The following is a 13,854-nucleotide window of genomic DNA, read 5'->3' as shown; positions in this document are numbered from 1 at the left end:
CCTTGCGCTTCCCCTTGTTGAACCCCACGAGGCTCCTGCCTGCCCGTTTCTCCAGCCTGTCGAGGGCCCTCTGGACGGCAGCGCAACCCCCTGGTGTATCAGCCGCTCCTCCCAGTTTTGTATCATCAGCAAACTCGCTGAGGGGCCTGTCTGTCTGTCTGCCTGCCTACCCATCATCCGGATCGTTAATTAGGATGTTGAACAGGATCGGGCCCAGCATTGACCCCCGGGGTCCACCGCTCGTTCCTGGCCTCCAACTAGACTTCATGCCACTGATCACCACCCGCTGGGCCCAGCTGTTCAGCCAGATTTCAACCCACCCCACTGTCCGCTCATCCAGCCCCTACTTCATCAGCTTCTCTGCGAGGATCTTACGGGAGACGGTGTCAAAAGCCTTCCTGAAGCCTAGGTAGACACTATCCGCTGCTCCATCTTTCTTATAAGCCCCCTTCAAGTATTGAAAGGCCGCAATAAGGTCTCCCCGGAGCCTTCTCTTCTCCTCAGCCTTTCGTCATAGGAGGAGAGGTGTTCCAGCCCTCTGACCATTTTCGTGGCCCTCCTCTGGACCCGCTCTAACAGGTCCACGTCTGTCTTGTACTGGGGACCCCAGAGCTGGGCGCAGGACTCCAGGTGGGCTCTCACGAGAGCGGAGTAGAGGGGGAGAATCACCTCCCTCGACCTGCTGGCCACGCTCCTGTTTACGCGGCCCAGGATTCAATTGGCTTTCTGGCCTGCAAGCGCACACTGCCAGCTCGTATCCAATTTTTCGTCCACCGGTACCCCCGAGCCCTTCTCTGCAGGACTGCTCTCAACCCATTCATCACCCAGTCTGTACTGATATCGGGGACTGCCCCGACCCAGGCGCAGGACCTTGCCCTTGGCCTTGTGGAACTTCACGAGGATCGCACGGGCCCACTTCTCCAGCCCGTCAAGGCCCCTCTGGATGGCATCCCTTCCCTCTAGAGTATCAGCTGCACCACTCAGCTTAGCGTCGTCCGCAACCTCGCAGAGGGCGCGCTCAATCCCACTAGCTATGTCATTGATGAAGATATTAAACGGTATTAAATGGTACAGGGAGACCTCATCGCTCTCTACAACTACCTGAAAGGAGGTCGTAGCGAGGTGGGGCTCGGTCTCTTTTCCCAAGAAACAAGCGATAGGACGAGAGGAAACGGCCCCAAGTTGCGCCAGGGGAGGTTTAGATTGGGTATTAGGAAAAATTTCTTCACCGAAAGGGTTGTCGAGCATTGGGACAGGCCGCAGAGGCAAGTGGTTGAGTTACCATCCCTGGAGGTATTTAAAAGACGTGTAGACGTGGTGCTCAGGGACGTGGTTGAGTGGTGGACCTGGCAGCGTTAGGTTAACGGTTGGACTCGATGATCTTAAAGGTCTTTTCCAACCTAAACGATCCTATGCTTCTTGACCGGCTGCCAAGGGTCCACCCAGCTGCCCCTCTTCCACAGGACAGGGGGAGAAAAGAGGATGAAAAAGTTCCTTCTGGAAATATCCACCTGCCAGATCCACAGGCAGCAGGGAAATATCGGCCCTCATAGTGCTGCGCTTTGGAGCTGTAGCTAGAAGGGCGTTGATAACACACCCATGTTTCAGCAGCGCTCCCACAGCATGGAGGCTGTCTCTCCAACCACCCCACCCCCAAAGTCCAGTAAGCTGGGGGTGGGCAAGAGGTTGGGAGGGGACAGAGCCAGGACAGCTGACCCAAAGTGACAGAGAGAGCTATTCCACTGTGCTATGGAAGCACCACAGCTGCCACTCAGAGCGACTCTTTTCTCCTACCGCCTCCCTCCTCACCAGAAAAGGGATATCGACGCGGCCTTATCACACGGCCATCGATAAAGCGCTCCAACAGGAGTTGGATGCTCCCAACACATTGCGCTGTGCCGAAACCACCCTCGCACGGCACGCCTGTAGCGTCACATACAGTATTTTCTAAAGTTTTAGCAGCAGCCCACGCTGGCTTTATGTACATTTGCGTACCACTTCCAAAAAGCTAAGCGCCTGCTTCCTGCAAGACGCAGGAGACTGCCAAGCGGTTCCAGCGTCACGCTTCAAGTGACTGGGCAAATCGCTATCTATCTACAGAACACCGTTAGCAGACTGAAACATTCCACATACTTACACTCCGGGGAGACACCATTTTAACTTGCAGAACTATTCCCCTCAGTAAGACGCACCAGACAGAGGTGATATCCCCATGCTAAGTCTTTATTGTGCAACTGCTGCTCAAAGCTTTTATTACCTTCCACAGGCACACGTCACAAAAAATTAGACATCAACAGTGGCTAGACTGACGGGCAACAGACGAAATCCATTCGGTGGCGATTTGTACACGTGCAGCAACTCCTGTGGTGCAAAAATCTTAGCCAGGCGGCCAGCCCAACTGACGGCCACCCAGAATACGTAGATGTACGTGACAGACAGGCTGCCCACCCTCGGGCCCTTCGTCCGCAACCGTCCGGAATCCATTGGTCAGGCCCAGGTGAGCAGCACGCTTCTTGCCAACAATCACTAGATGCCCAAGAAGCTGGAGAAGGAAGTACAAAACCATAAATAAATAAAATCAAAAGCCACACGCAAAGAGGGGAGAGGGCAGGGAGGGAAGGCATGAGAGCAGAGAACCACCCAGAGAAACCAGTTCGCCAATTCCTAGCAATTCAACCATTGCGCTTCAAATTACTGTCTGTCCGCCTGCAACTGACATTTTCCAAGCAAAGCTACAAAGACCAAGTAGGCACACTGGGGGGGGGCGGGGGAAAGAGCCACGCAATTTTTTTTCAGGCTCGACGGCAACGGACTACAAAACGGCCACAGAAGCTAAGCTCGTCTCCGGGTTCAAGCCCCCATTATACCTTCGGGCAACATAAGCCATTCGGGTGGAAAAGAAACTTTAGGCTGTCTTTGCATGGGTTGACAAAGCCTTTGAACTTGACTTTCAGAGCTAAGAGCAAAGCACCCGGCACCTCTCAACCAGCTTTGCCCTTCCTCAGCCCTGACCTGCCAAAAACCCCAAGCCCTCTTCTCCGCATTAGAAGAAGTACTGCTGCTCTTACTCCAAACCATGACGATAGGCATCAGACTGCGCCCCAAAACAACACCGCATTTTACACCAGAAGTACATACCCAGGGACGAGCATTGCTTTATATCACTACTTTTAGTCAAAAAGCTCAATCCCGTTGCAAGCTAGAGGCAAAGGATTATAGCGCCAGAAAACCCCAAACAGCCTACTGTGCCCTATCAAGGGGGAAAGAGTCCAGTAAATTCGGAACTAATTACAGGTACAGTTTAGCGTACAGAACGCTTCCACGGTACTTACAGATTCGCCAGAATCTTCTGCTTCAGATAACCTGATAATTGGCTCCTTCGGCATGACCAGGACAAGCGTCGGAGCTTGGGGTGAAAGATCGTGGAACGCGAGGCGCTGGAGGAAGAGTATAAAACAGTTAAAACGCAATTGGCTTCAGAGAAAGGTAATAGCTTCAGCAAATCAGTATGCCCCACTGAACTCGTACAGAAGCAGATCACCAGATACCCCAAACACAAGCCGAAACGCTGATTTCTCTTACGCGATGTTAGTACTTTCTATTAACTCATTACGGTCACTGCTCAGACGTTCGCTGTTTACATACATACGCGCGTGCGTACGCACACCGGGAAGCCCCGAGGAGATTGACTGCGTGTGCTTAATCTAAGGTTTCAAGACTATCCTCCTACACGAGGCAGGACCACTCCCACCCCTCGGCAGCAGCAGCAGCAGCAGCAAACTTTGCACGACTTGCGGTGCCAAAGGGATATCACGCGGCAAACGTCTGCGGCTGCCGCCAAGTGCGTTACCGTCAGAGGCCCTCCTCTGCGCGCGCGCACGCACGACACGGTGGGGCTGGGAACCGAGGCGAGCCGGACAGCACCAGCAACCCAGTACGCGCCGCGGCAGCCGGGGAAGGGGGGGGGGGGCACCGAAGAAGCGCGATGTTTTAGGGATGGTGCAGTAGAGAGCGCCACAACCCAGAAAGGCCCCGCCCGTCCCCCGTCCCTCCCTCCCTCCCTCCCTCCAGCCACCCGCAGCAACGCCGCCACCCGCCCTGCCGCGCTCCCGGGCACCGCGCAACGGGTCCTCGGCTCAGGGTGCCTGCGAGCGCGGGGGGAGGGGCGAGGGGGGGAAGGGAAGGGGACGGGAGGGGAGGGCAGGGAAAGGGAACCGCGCACAGAGCAAAGCCGCGGCTACCTCCTCGTCCTCGTCGATGACGTTGGCGGGGAAGCGCCTTGCCGATGACCTTTCCGAAGACAGAAGCGGCGCCACCGGGCCGGGCGGCCCGCGCCCCGAGAATCTCGTCAGCCACGACAACGCCCCTTGTCGCCCCCGCGCTTCCTCCACTCGGCCAGGCCCTCCGCGGCGCCCATTGGGCCGCCAGATCGCCGCCGGCCGATCCCGCGTCTCGACTGGCTGTCTCGTCTGTCGTTTTCGCTTGTCCTCGCCCCCTCGGCGGGTCCGCCCTCGCCGACCTGGTGCTTACCGGGGCTCGGGGAGTTTGCGTGCCCTCGGGGCGCGGAGGGATCCGGCCTGGGGGTGGAGGGATCTGTGCCGTGTAGTGCTGCGACCCCGTGGGCGGGCAACGAGGTCTCAGAAGAGGCTGTTGTAGCTAGAAGGACTATTTATTGTTATTTATTACCGCATCGAGTCCGCCCCAAACGTGCTTGTGGCTTTTTGGTGCTGCTCCCTCCAGTCAAACGACTGCTTTTGCCAGGGCAGGGCAGGGCAGGCCAGGCCTTAACTTTTCAGAACGTTTCGCAGAACCAACAGAAGCTGCTCGAAATTGTTCCCTGAAAGCCCCGCTTCAATTGCAGACGTTTCTAAGCTGCACGCCTCCTGGGAGAAAATAAAATACAAAGCGTGTGTTCGGCACTGGTGGCTCGAGGGCTGGAGGGCAGATCAAGCTAGGATTTGCGCTAAGCTGGGTAGGAGGCTTTTAGAAAAACAGGCGGTGCCCCCAAAGCCGCCCAAGGGTGGTCTGTGGTGCCCTGCACCCCCGGGGACAGCGAGCAATTCGATTGGGCTACACAACTGTGTTGTAACATATATAAACCCTGCTTGCCTCTATATCGGGCCAAGGATATCCTTAGCCTTCTTTGCGGCAAGGGCACGTTGTCGGCTCACGTTCAACTTGGTGTCCACCGGGAGCCCCCCATGTCCTTTTCTGCAAAGCTGCTTTCCAGCCGGTCGGCCTCCAGCATATACTGGTGCATGGGGTTGTTCCTCCCCAGGTGCAGGACCTTGCGCTTCCCCTTGTTGAACCCCACGAGGCTCCTGCCTGCCCGTTTCTCCAGCCTGTCGAGGGCCCTCTGGACGGCAGCGCAACCCCCTGGTGTATCAGCCGCTCCTCCCAGTTTTGTATCATCAGCAAACTCGCTGAGGGGCCTGTCTGTCTGTCTGCCTGCCTACCCATCATCCGGATCGTTAATTAGGATGTTGAACAGGATCGGGCCCAGCATTGACCCCCGGGGTCCACCGCTCGTTCCTGGCCTCCAACTAGACTTCATGCCACTGATCACCACCCGCTGGGCCCAGCTGTTCAGCCAGATTTCAACCCACCCCACTGTCCGCTCATCCAGCCCCTACTTCATCAGCTTCTCTACGAGGATCTTACGGGAGACGGTGTCAAAAGCCTTCCTGAAGGCTAGGTAGACACTATCCGCTGCTCCATCTTTCTTATAAGCCCCCTTCAAGTATTGAAAGGCCGCAATAAGGTCTCCCCGGAGCCTTCTCTTCTCCTCAGCCTTTCGTCATAGGAGAGGTGTTCCAGCCCTCTGACCATTTTCGTGGCCCTCCTCTGGACCCGCTCTAACAGGTCCACGTCTGTCTTGTACTGGGGACCCCAGAGCTGGGCGCAGGACTCCAGGTGGGCTCTCACGAGAGCGGAGTAGAGGGGGAGAATCACCTCCCTCGACCTGCTGGCCACGCTCCCGTTTACGCGGCCCAGGATTCGATTGGCTTTCTGGCCTGCAAGCGCACACTGCCAGCTCGTATCCAATTTTTCGTCCACCGGTACCCCCGAGCCCTTCTCTGCAGGACTGCTCTCAACCCATTCATCACCCAGTCTGTACTGATATCGGGGACTGCCCCGACCCAGGCGCAGGACCTTGCCCTTGGCCTTGTGGAACTTCACGAGGATCGCACGGGCCCACTTCTCCAGCCCGTCAAGGCCCCTCTGGATGGCATCCCTTCCCTCTAGAGTATCAGCTGCACCACTCAGCTTGGCGTCGTCCGCAACCTCGCAGAGGGCGCGCTCAATCCCACTAGCTATGTCATTGATGAAGATGTTAAACGGTATTAAACGGTACAGGGAGACCTCATCGCTCTCTACAACTACCTGAAAGGAGGTCGTAGCGAGGTGGGGCTCGGTCTCTTTTCCCAAGTAACAAGCGATAGGACGAGAGGAAACGGCCCCAAGTTGCGCCAGGGGAGGTTTAGATTGGGTATTAGGAAAAATTTCTTCACCGAAAGGGTTGTCGAGCATTGGGACAGGCCGCAGAGGGAAGTGGTTGAGTTACCATCCCTGGAGGTATTTAAAAGACGTGTAGACGTGGTGCTCAGGGACGTGGTTGAGTGGTGGACCTGGCAGCGTTAGGTTAACGGTTGGACTCGATGATCTTAAAGGTCTTTTCCAACCTAAACGATCCTATGCTTCTTGACCGGCTGCCAAGGGTCCACCCAGCTGCCCCTCTTCCACAGGACAGGGGGAGAAAAGAGGATGAAAAAGTTCCTTCTGGAAATATCCACCTGCCAGATCCACAGGCAGCAGGGAAATATCGGCCCTCATAGCGCTGCGCTTTGGAGCTGTAGCTAGAAGGGCGTTGATAACACACCCATGTTTCAGCAGCGCTCCCACAGCATGGAGGCTGTCTCTCCAACCACCCCACCCCCAAAGTCCAGTAAGCTGGGGGTGGGCAAGAGGTTGGGAGGGGACAGGGCCAGGACAGCTGACCCAAAGTGACAGAGAGCGCTATTCCACTGTGCTATGGAAGCACCACAGCTGCCACTCAGAGCGATTGTTTTCTCCTACCGCCTCCCTCCTCACCAGAAAAGGGATATCGACGCGGCCTTATCACACGGCCATCGATAAAGCGCTCCAACAGGAGTTGGATGCTCCCAACACATTGCGCTGTGCCGAAACCACCCTCGCACGGCACGCCTGTAGCGTCACATACAGTATTTTCTAAAGTTTTAGCAGCAGCCCACGCTGGCTTTATGTACATTTGCGTACCACTTCCAAAAAGCTAAGCGCCTGCTTCCTGCAAGACGCAGGAGACTGCCAAGCGGTTCCAGCGTCACGCTTCAAGTGACTGGGAAAATCGCTATCTATCTACAGAACACCGTTAGCAGACTGAAACATTCCACATACTTACACTCCGGGGAGACACCATTTTAACTTGCAGAACTATTCCCCTCAGTAAGACGCACCAGACAGAGGTGATATCCCCATGCTAAGTCTTTATTGTGCAACTGCTGCTCAAAGCTTTTATTACCTTCCACAGGCACACGTCACAAAAAATTAGACATCAACAGTGGCTAGACTGACGGGCAACAGACGAAATCCATTCGGTGGCGATTTGTACACGTGCAGCAACTCCTGTGGTGCAAAAATCTTAGCCAGGCGGCCAGCCCAACTGACGGCCACCCAGAATACGTAGATGTACGTGACAGACAGGCTGCCCACCCTCGGGCCCTTCGTCCGCAACCGTCCGGAATCCATTGGTCAGGCCCAGGTGAGCAGCACGCTTCTTGCCAACAATCACTAGATGCCCAAGAAGCTGGAGAAGGAAGTACAAAACCATAAATAAATAAAATCAAAAGCCACACGCAAAGAGGGGAGAGGGCAGGGAGGGAAGGCATGAGAGCAGAGAACCACCCAGAGAAACCAGTTCGCCAATTCCTAGCAATTCAACCATTGCGCTTCAAATTACTGTCTGTCCGCCTGCAACTGACATTTTCCAAGCAAAGCTACAAAGACCAAGTAGGCACACTGGGGGGGGGGCGGGGGAAAGAGCCACGCAATTTTTTTCAGGCTCGACGGCAACGGACTACAAAACGGCCACAGAAGCTAAGCTCGTCTCCGGGTTCAAGCCCCCATTATACCTTCGGGCAACATAAGCCATTCGGGCGGAAAAGAAACTTTAGGCTGTCTTTGCATGGGTTGACAAAGCCTTTGAACTTGACTTTCAGAGCTAAGAGCAAAGCACCCAGCACCTCTCAACCAGCTTTGCCCTTCCTCAGCCCTGACCTGCCAAAAACCCCAAGCCCTCTTCTCCGCATTAGAAGAAGTACTGCTGCTCTTACTCCAAACCATGACAACAGGCATCAGACTGCGCCCCAAAACAACACCGCATTTTGCACCAGAAGTACATACCCAGGGACGAGCATTGCTTTATATCACTACTTTTAGTCAAAAAGCTCAATCCCGTTGCAAGCTAGAGGCAAAGGATTATAGCGCCAGAAAACCCCAAACAGCCTACTGTGCCCTATCAAGGGGGAAAGAGTCCAGTAAATTCGGAACTAATTACAGGTACAGTTTAGCGTACAGAACGCTTCCACGGTACTTACAGATTCGCCAGAATCTTCTGCTTCAGATAACCTGATAATTGGCTCCTTCGGCATGACCAGGACAAGCGTCGGAGCTTGGGGTGAAAGATCGTGGAACGCGAGGCGCTGGAGGAAGAGTATAAAACAGTTAAAACGCAATTGGCTTCAGAGAAAGGTAATAGCTTCAGCAAATCAGTATGCCCCGCTGAACTCGTACAGAAGCAGATCACCAGATACCCCAAACACAAGCCGAAACGCTGATTTCTCTTACGCGATGTTAGTACTTTCTATTAACTCATTACGGTCACTGCTCAGACGTTCGCTGTTTACATACATACGCGCGTGCGTACGCACACCGGGAAGCCCCGAGGAGACTGACTGCGTGTGCTTAATCTAAGGTTTCAAGACTATCCTCCTACACGAGGCAGGACCACTCCCACCCCTCGGCAGCAGCAGCAGCAGCAGCAAACTTTGCACGACTTGCGGTGCCAAAGGGATATCACGCGGCAAACGTCTGCGGCTGCCGCCAAGTGCGTTACCGTCAGAGGCCCTCCTCTGCGCGCGCGCACGCACGACACGGTGGGGCTGGGAACCGAGGCGAGCCGGACAGCACCAGCAACCCAGTACGCGCCGCGGCAGCCGGGGAAGGGGGGGGGGGGCACCGAAGAAGCGCGATGTTTTAGGGATGGTGCAGTAGAGAGCGCCACAACCCAGAAAGGCCCCGCCCGTCCCCCGTCCCTCCTTCCCTCCCTCCCTCCCTCCAGCCACCCGCAGCAACGCCGCCACCCGCCCTGCCGCGCTCCCGGGCACCGCGCAACGGGTCCTCGGCTCAGGGTGCCTGCGAGCGCGGGGGGAGGGGCGAGGGGGGGAAGGGAAGGGGACGGGAGGGGAGGGCAGGGAAAGGGAACCGCGCACAGAGCAAAGCCGCGGCTACCTCCTCGTCCTCGTCGATGACGTTGGCGGGGAAGCGCCTTGCCGATGACCTTTCCGAAGACAGAAGCGGCGCCACCGGGCCGGGCGGCCCGCGCCCCGAGAATCTCGTCAGCCACGACAACGCCCCTTGTCGCCCCCGCGCTTCCTCCACTCGGCCAGGCCCTCCGCGGCGCCCATTGGGCCGCCAGATCGCCGCCGGCCGATCCCGCGTCTCGACTGGCTGTCTCGTCTGTCGTTTTCGCTTGTCCTCGCCCCCTCGGCGGGTCCGCCCTCGCCGACCTGGTGCTTACCGGGGCTCGGGGAGTTTGCGTGCCCTCGGGGCGCGGAGGGATCCGGCCTGGGGGTGGAGGGATCTGTGCCGTGTAGTGCTGCGACCCCGTGGGCGGGCAACGAGGTCTCAGAAGAGGCTGTTGTAGCTAGAAGGACTATTTATTGTTATTTATTACCGCATCGAGTCCGCCCCAAACGTGCTTGTGGCTTTTTGGTGCTGCTCCCTCCAGTCAAACGACTGCTTTTGCCAGGGCAGGGCAGGGCAGGCCAGGCCAGGCCTTAACTTTTCAGAACGTTTCGCAGAACCAACAGAAGCTGCTCGAAATTGTTCCCTGAAAGCCCCGCTTCAATTGCAGACGTTTCTAAGCTGCACGCCTCCTGGGAGAAAATAAAATACAAAGCGTGTGTTCGGCACTGGTGGCTCGAGGGCTGGAGGGCAGATCAAGCTAGGATTTGCGCTAAGCTGGGTAGGAGGCTTTTAGAAAAACAGGCGGTGCCCCCAAAGCTGCCCAAGGGTGGTCTGTGGTGCCCTGCACCCCCGGGGACAGCGAGCAATTCGATTGGGCTACACAACTGTGTTGTAACATATATAAACCCTGCTTGCCTCTATATCGGGCCAAGGATATCCTTAGCCTTCTTTGCGGCAAGGGCACGTTGTCGGCTCACGTTCAACTTGGTGTCCACCGGGAGCCCCCCACGTCCTTTTCTGCAAAGCTGCTTTCCAGCCGGTCGGCCTCCAGCATATACTGGTGCATGGGGTTGTTCCTCCCCAGGTGCAGGACCTTGCGCTTCCCCTTGTTGAACCCCACGAGGCTCCTGCCTGCCCGTTTCTCCAGCCTGTCGAGGGCCCTCTGGACGGCAGCGCAACCCCCTGGTGTATCAGCCGCTCCTCCCAGTTTTGTATCATCAGCAAACTCGCTGAGGGGCCTGTCTGTCTGTCTGCCTGCCTACCCATCATCCGGATCGTTAATTAGGATGTTGAACAGGATCGGGCCCAGCATTGACCCCCGGGGTCCACCGCTCGTTCCTGGCCTCCAACTAGACTTCATGCCACTGATCACCACCCGCTGGGCCCAGCTGTTCAGCCAGATTTCAACCCACCCCACTGTCCGCTCATCCAGCCCCTACTTCATCAGCTTCTCTACGAGGATCTTACGGGAGACGGTGTCAAAAGCCTTCCTGAAGGCTAGGTAGACACTATCCGCTGCTCCATCTTTCTTATAAGCCCCCTTCAAGTATTGAAAGGCCGCAATAAGGTCTCCCCGGAGCCTTCTCTTCTCCTCAGCCTTTCGTCATAGGAGAGGTGTTCCAGCCCTCTGACCATTTTCGTGGCCCTCCTCTGGACCCGCTCTAACAGGTCCACGTCTGTCTTGTACTGGGGACCCCAGAGCTGGGCGCAGGACTCCAGGTGGGCTCTCACGAGAGCGGAGTAGAGGGGGAGAATCACCTCCCTCGACCTGCTGGCCACGCTCCCGTTTACGCGGCCCAGGATTCGATTGGCTTTCTGGCCTGCAAGCGCACACTGCCAGCTCGTATCCAATTTTTCGTCCACCGGTACCCCCGAGCCCTTCTCTGCAGGACTGCTCTCAACCCATTCATCACCCAGTCTGTACTGATATCGGGGACTGCCCCGACCCAGGCGCAGGACCTTGCCCTTGGCCTTGTGGAACTTCACGAGGATCGCACGGGCCCACTTCTCCAGCCCGTCAAGGCCCCTCTGGATGGCATCCCTTCCCTCTAGAGTATCAGCTGCACCACTCAGCTTGGCGTCGTCCGCAACCTTGCAGAGGGCGCGCTCAATCCCACTAGCTATGTCATTGATGAAGATATTAAACGGTATTAAACGGTACAGGGAGACCTCATCGCTCTCTACAACTACCTGAAAGGAGGTCGTAGCGAGGTGGGGCTCGGTCTCTTTTCCCAAGTAACAAGCGATAGGACGAGAGGAAACGGCCCCAAGTTGCGCCAGGGGAGGTTTAGATTGGGTATTAGGAAAAATTTCTTCACCGAAAGGGTTGTCGAGCATTGGGGCAGGCCGCAGAGGCAAGTGGTTGAGTTACCATCCCTGGAGGTATTTAAAAGACGTGTAGACGTGGTGCTCAGGGACGTGGTTGAGTGGTGGACCTGGCAGCGTTAGGTTAACGGTTGGACTCGATGATCTTAAAGGTCTTTTCCAACCTAAACGATCCTATGCTTCTTGACCGGCTGCCAAGGGTCCACCCAGCTGCCCCTCTTCCACAGGACAGGGGGAGAAAAGAGGATGAAAAAGTTCCTTCTGGAAATATCCACCTGCCAGATCCACAGGCAGCAGGGAAATATCGGCCCTCATAGTGCTGCGCTTTGGAGCTGTAGCTAGAAGGGCGTTGATAACACACCCATGTTTCAGCAGCGCTCCCACAGCATGGAGGCTGTCTCTCCAACCACCCCACCCCCAAAGTCCAGTAAGCTGGGGGTGGGCAAGAGGTTGGGAGGGGACAGAGCCAGGACAGCTGACCCAAAGTGACAGAGAGAGCTATTCCACTGTGCTATGGAAGCACCACAGCTGCCACTCAGAGCGACTGTTTTCTCCTACCGCCTCCCTCCTCACCAGAAAAGGGATATCGACGCGGCCTTATCACACGGCCATCGATAAAGCGCTCCAACAGGAGTTGGATGCTCCCAACACATTGCGCTGTGCCGAAACCACCCTCGCACGGCACGCCTGTAGCGTCACATACAGTATTTTCTAAAGTTTTAGCAGCAGCCCACGCTGGCTTTATGTACATTTGCGTACCACTTCCAAAAAGCTAAGCGCCTGCTTCCTGCAAGACGCAGGAGACTGCCAAGCGGTTCCAGCGTCACGCTTCAAGTGACTGGGAAAATCGCTATCTATCTACAGAACACCGTTAGCAGACTGAAACATTCCACATACTTACACTCCGGGGAGACACCATTTTAACTTGCAGAACTATTCCCCTCAGTAAGACGCACCAGACAGAGGTGATATCCCCATGCTAAGTCTTTATTGTGCAACTGCTGCTCAAAGCTTTTATTACCTTCCACAGGCACACGTCACAAAAAATTAGACATCAACAGTGGCTAGACTGACGGGCAACAGACGAAATCCATTCGGTGGCGATTTGTACACGTGCAGCAACTCCTGTGGTGCAAAAATCTTAGCCAGGCGGCCAGCCCAACTGACGGCCACCCAGAATACGTAGATGTACGTGACAGACAGGCTGCCCACCCTCGGGCCCTTCGTCCGCAACCGTCCGGAATCCATTGGTCAGGCCCAGGTGAGCAGCACGCTTCTTGCCAACAATCACTAGATGCCCAAGAAGCTGGAGGAGGAAGTACAAAACCATAAATAAATAAAATCAAAAGCCACACGCAAAGAGGGGAGAGGGCAGGGAGGGAAGGCATGAGAGCAGAGAACCACCCAGAGAAACCAGTTCGCCAATTCCTAGCAATTCAACCATTGCGCTTCAAATTACTGTCTGTCCGCCTGCAACTGACATTTTCCAAGCAAAGCTACAAAGACCAAGTAGGCACACTGGGGGGGGGGCGGGGGAAAGAGCCACGCAATTTTTTTCAGGCTCGACGGCAACGGACTACAAAACGGCCACAGAAGCTAAGCTCGTCTCCGGGTTCAAGCCCCCATTATACCTTCGGGCAACATAAGCCATTCGGGCGGAAAAGAAACTTTAGGCTGTCTTTGCATGGGTTGACAAAGCCTTTGAACTTGACTTTCAGAGCTAAGAGCAAAGCACCCAGCACCTCTCAACCAGCTTTGCCCTTCCTCAGCCCTGACCTGCCAAAAACCCCAAGCCCTCTTCTCCGCATTAGAAGAAGTACTGCTGCTCTTACTCCAAACCATGACAACAGGCATCAGACTGCGCCCCAAAACAACACCGCATTTTGCACCAGAAGTACATACCCAGGGACGAGCATTGCTTTATATCACTACTTTTAGTCAAAAAGCTCAATCCCGTTGCAAGCTAGAGGCAAAGGATTATAGCGCCAGAAAACCCCAAACAGCCTACTGTGCCCTATCAAGGGGGAAAGAGTCCAGTAAATT

The 13,854-nt window shown here is 55.8% G+C and overlaps 1 protein-coding gene across 1 annotated transcript; it reads right to left on the bottom strand.

Moving 5' to 3' along the window:
• Positions 1-7,660: 7,660 nt before the first annotated feature.
• On the bottom strand, positions 7,661-9,768 carry LOC309601944 (adenosine 5'-monophosphoramidase HINT1-like; the record flags this gene model as incomplete). The annotated part of the gene is made up of 3 exons (XM_082335203.1): positions 7,661-7,825; positions 8,616-8,720; positions 9,529-9,768. Coding segments are annotated over 3 exons (510 nt in total), but the record flags the coding sequence as incomplete, so codon positions are not given.
• Between the last annotated feature and the right edge of the window lie 4,086 nt (positions 9,769-13,854).

Source organism: Platalea leucorodia (assembly GCF_965183815.1).
Source record: "Platalea leucorodia genome assembly, chromosome: W".
In the NCBI taxonomy this organism is placed as follows: domain Eukaryota; kingdom Metazoa; phylum Chordata; class Aves; order Pelecaniformes; family Threskiornithidae; genus Platalea; species Platalea leucorodia.
This window is presented reverse-complemented; position numbering and strand designations above follow the sequence as displayed.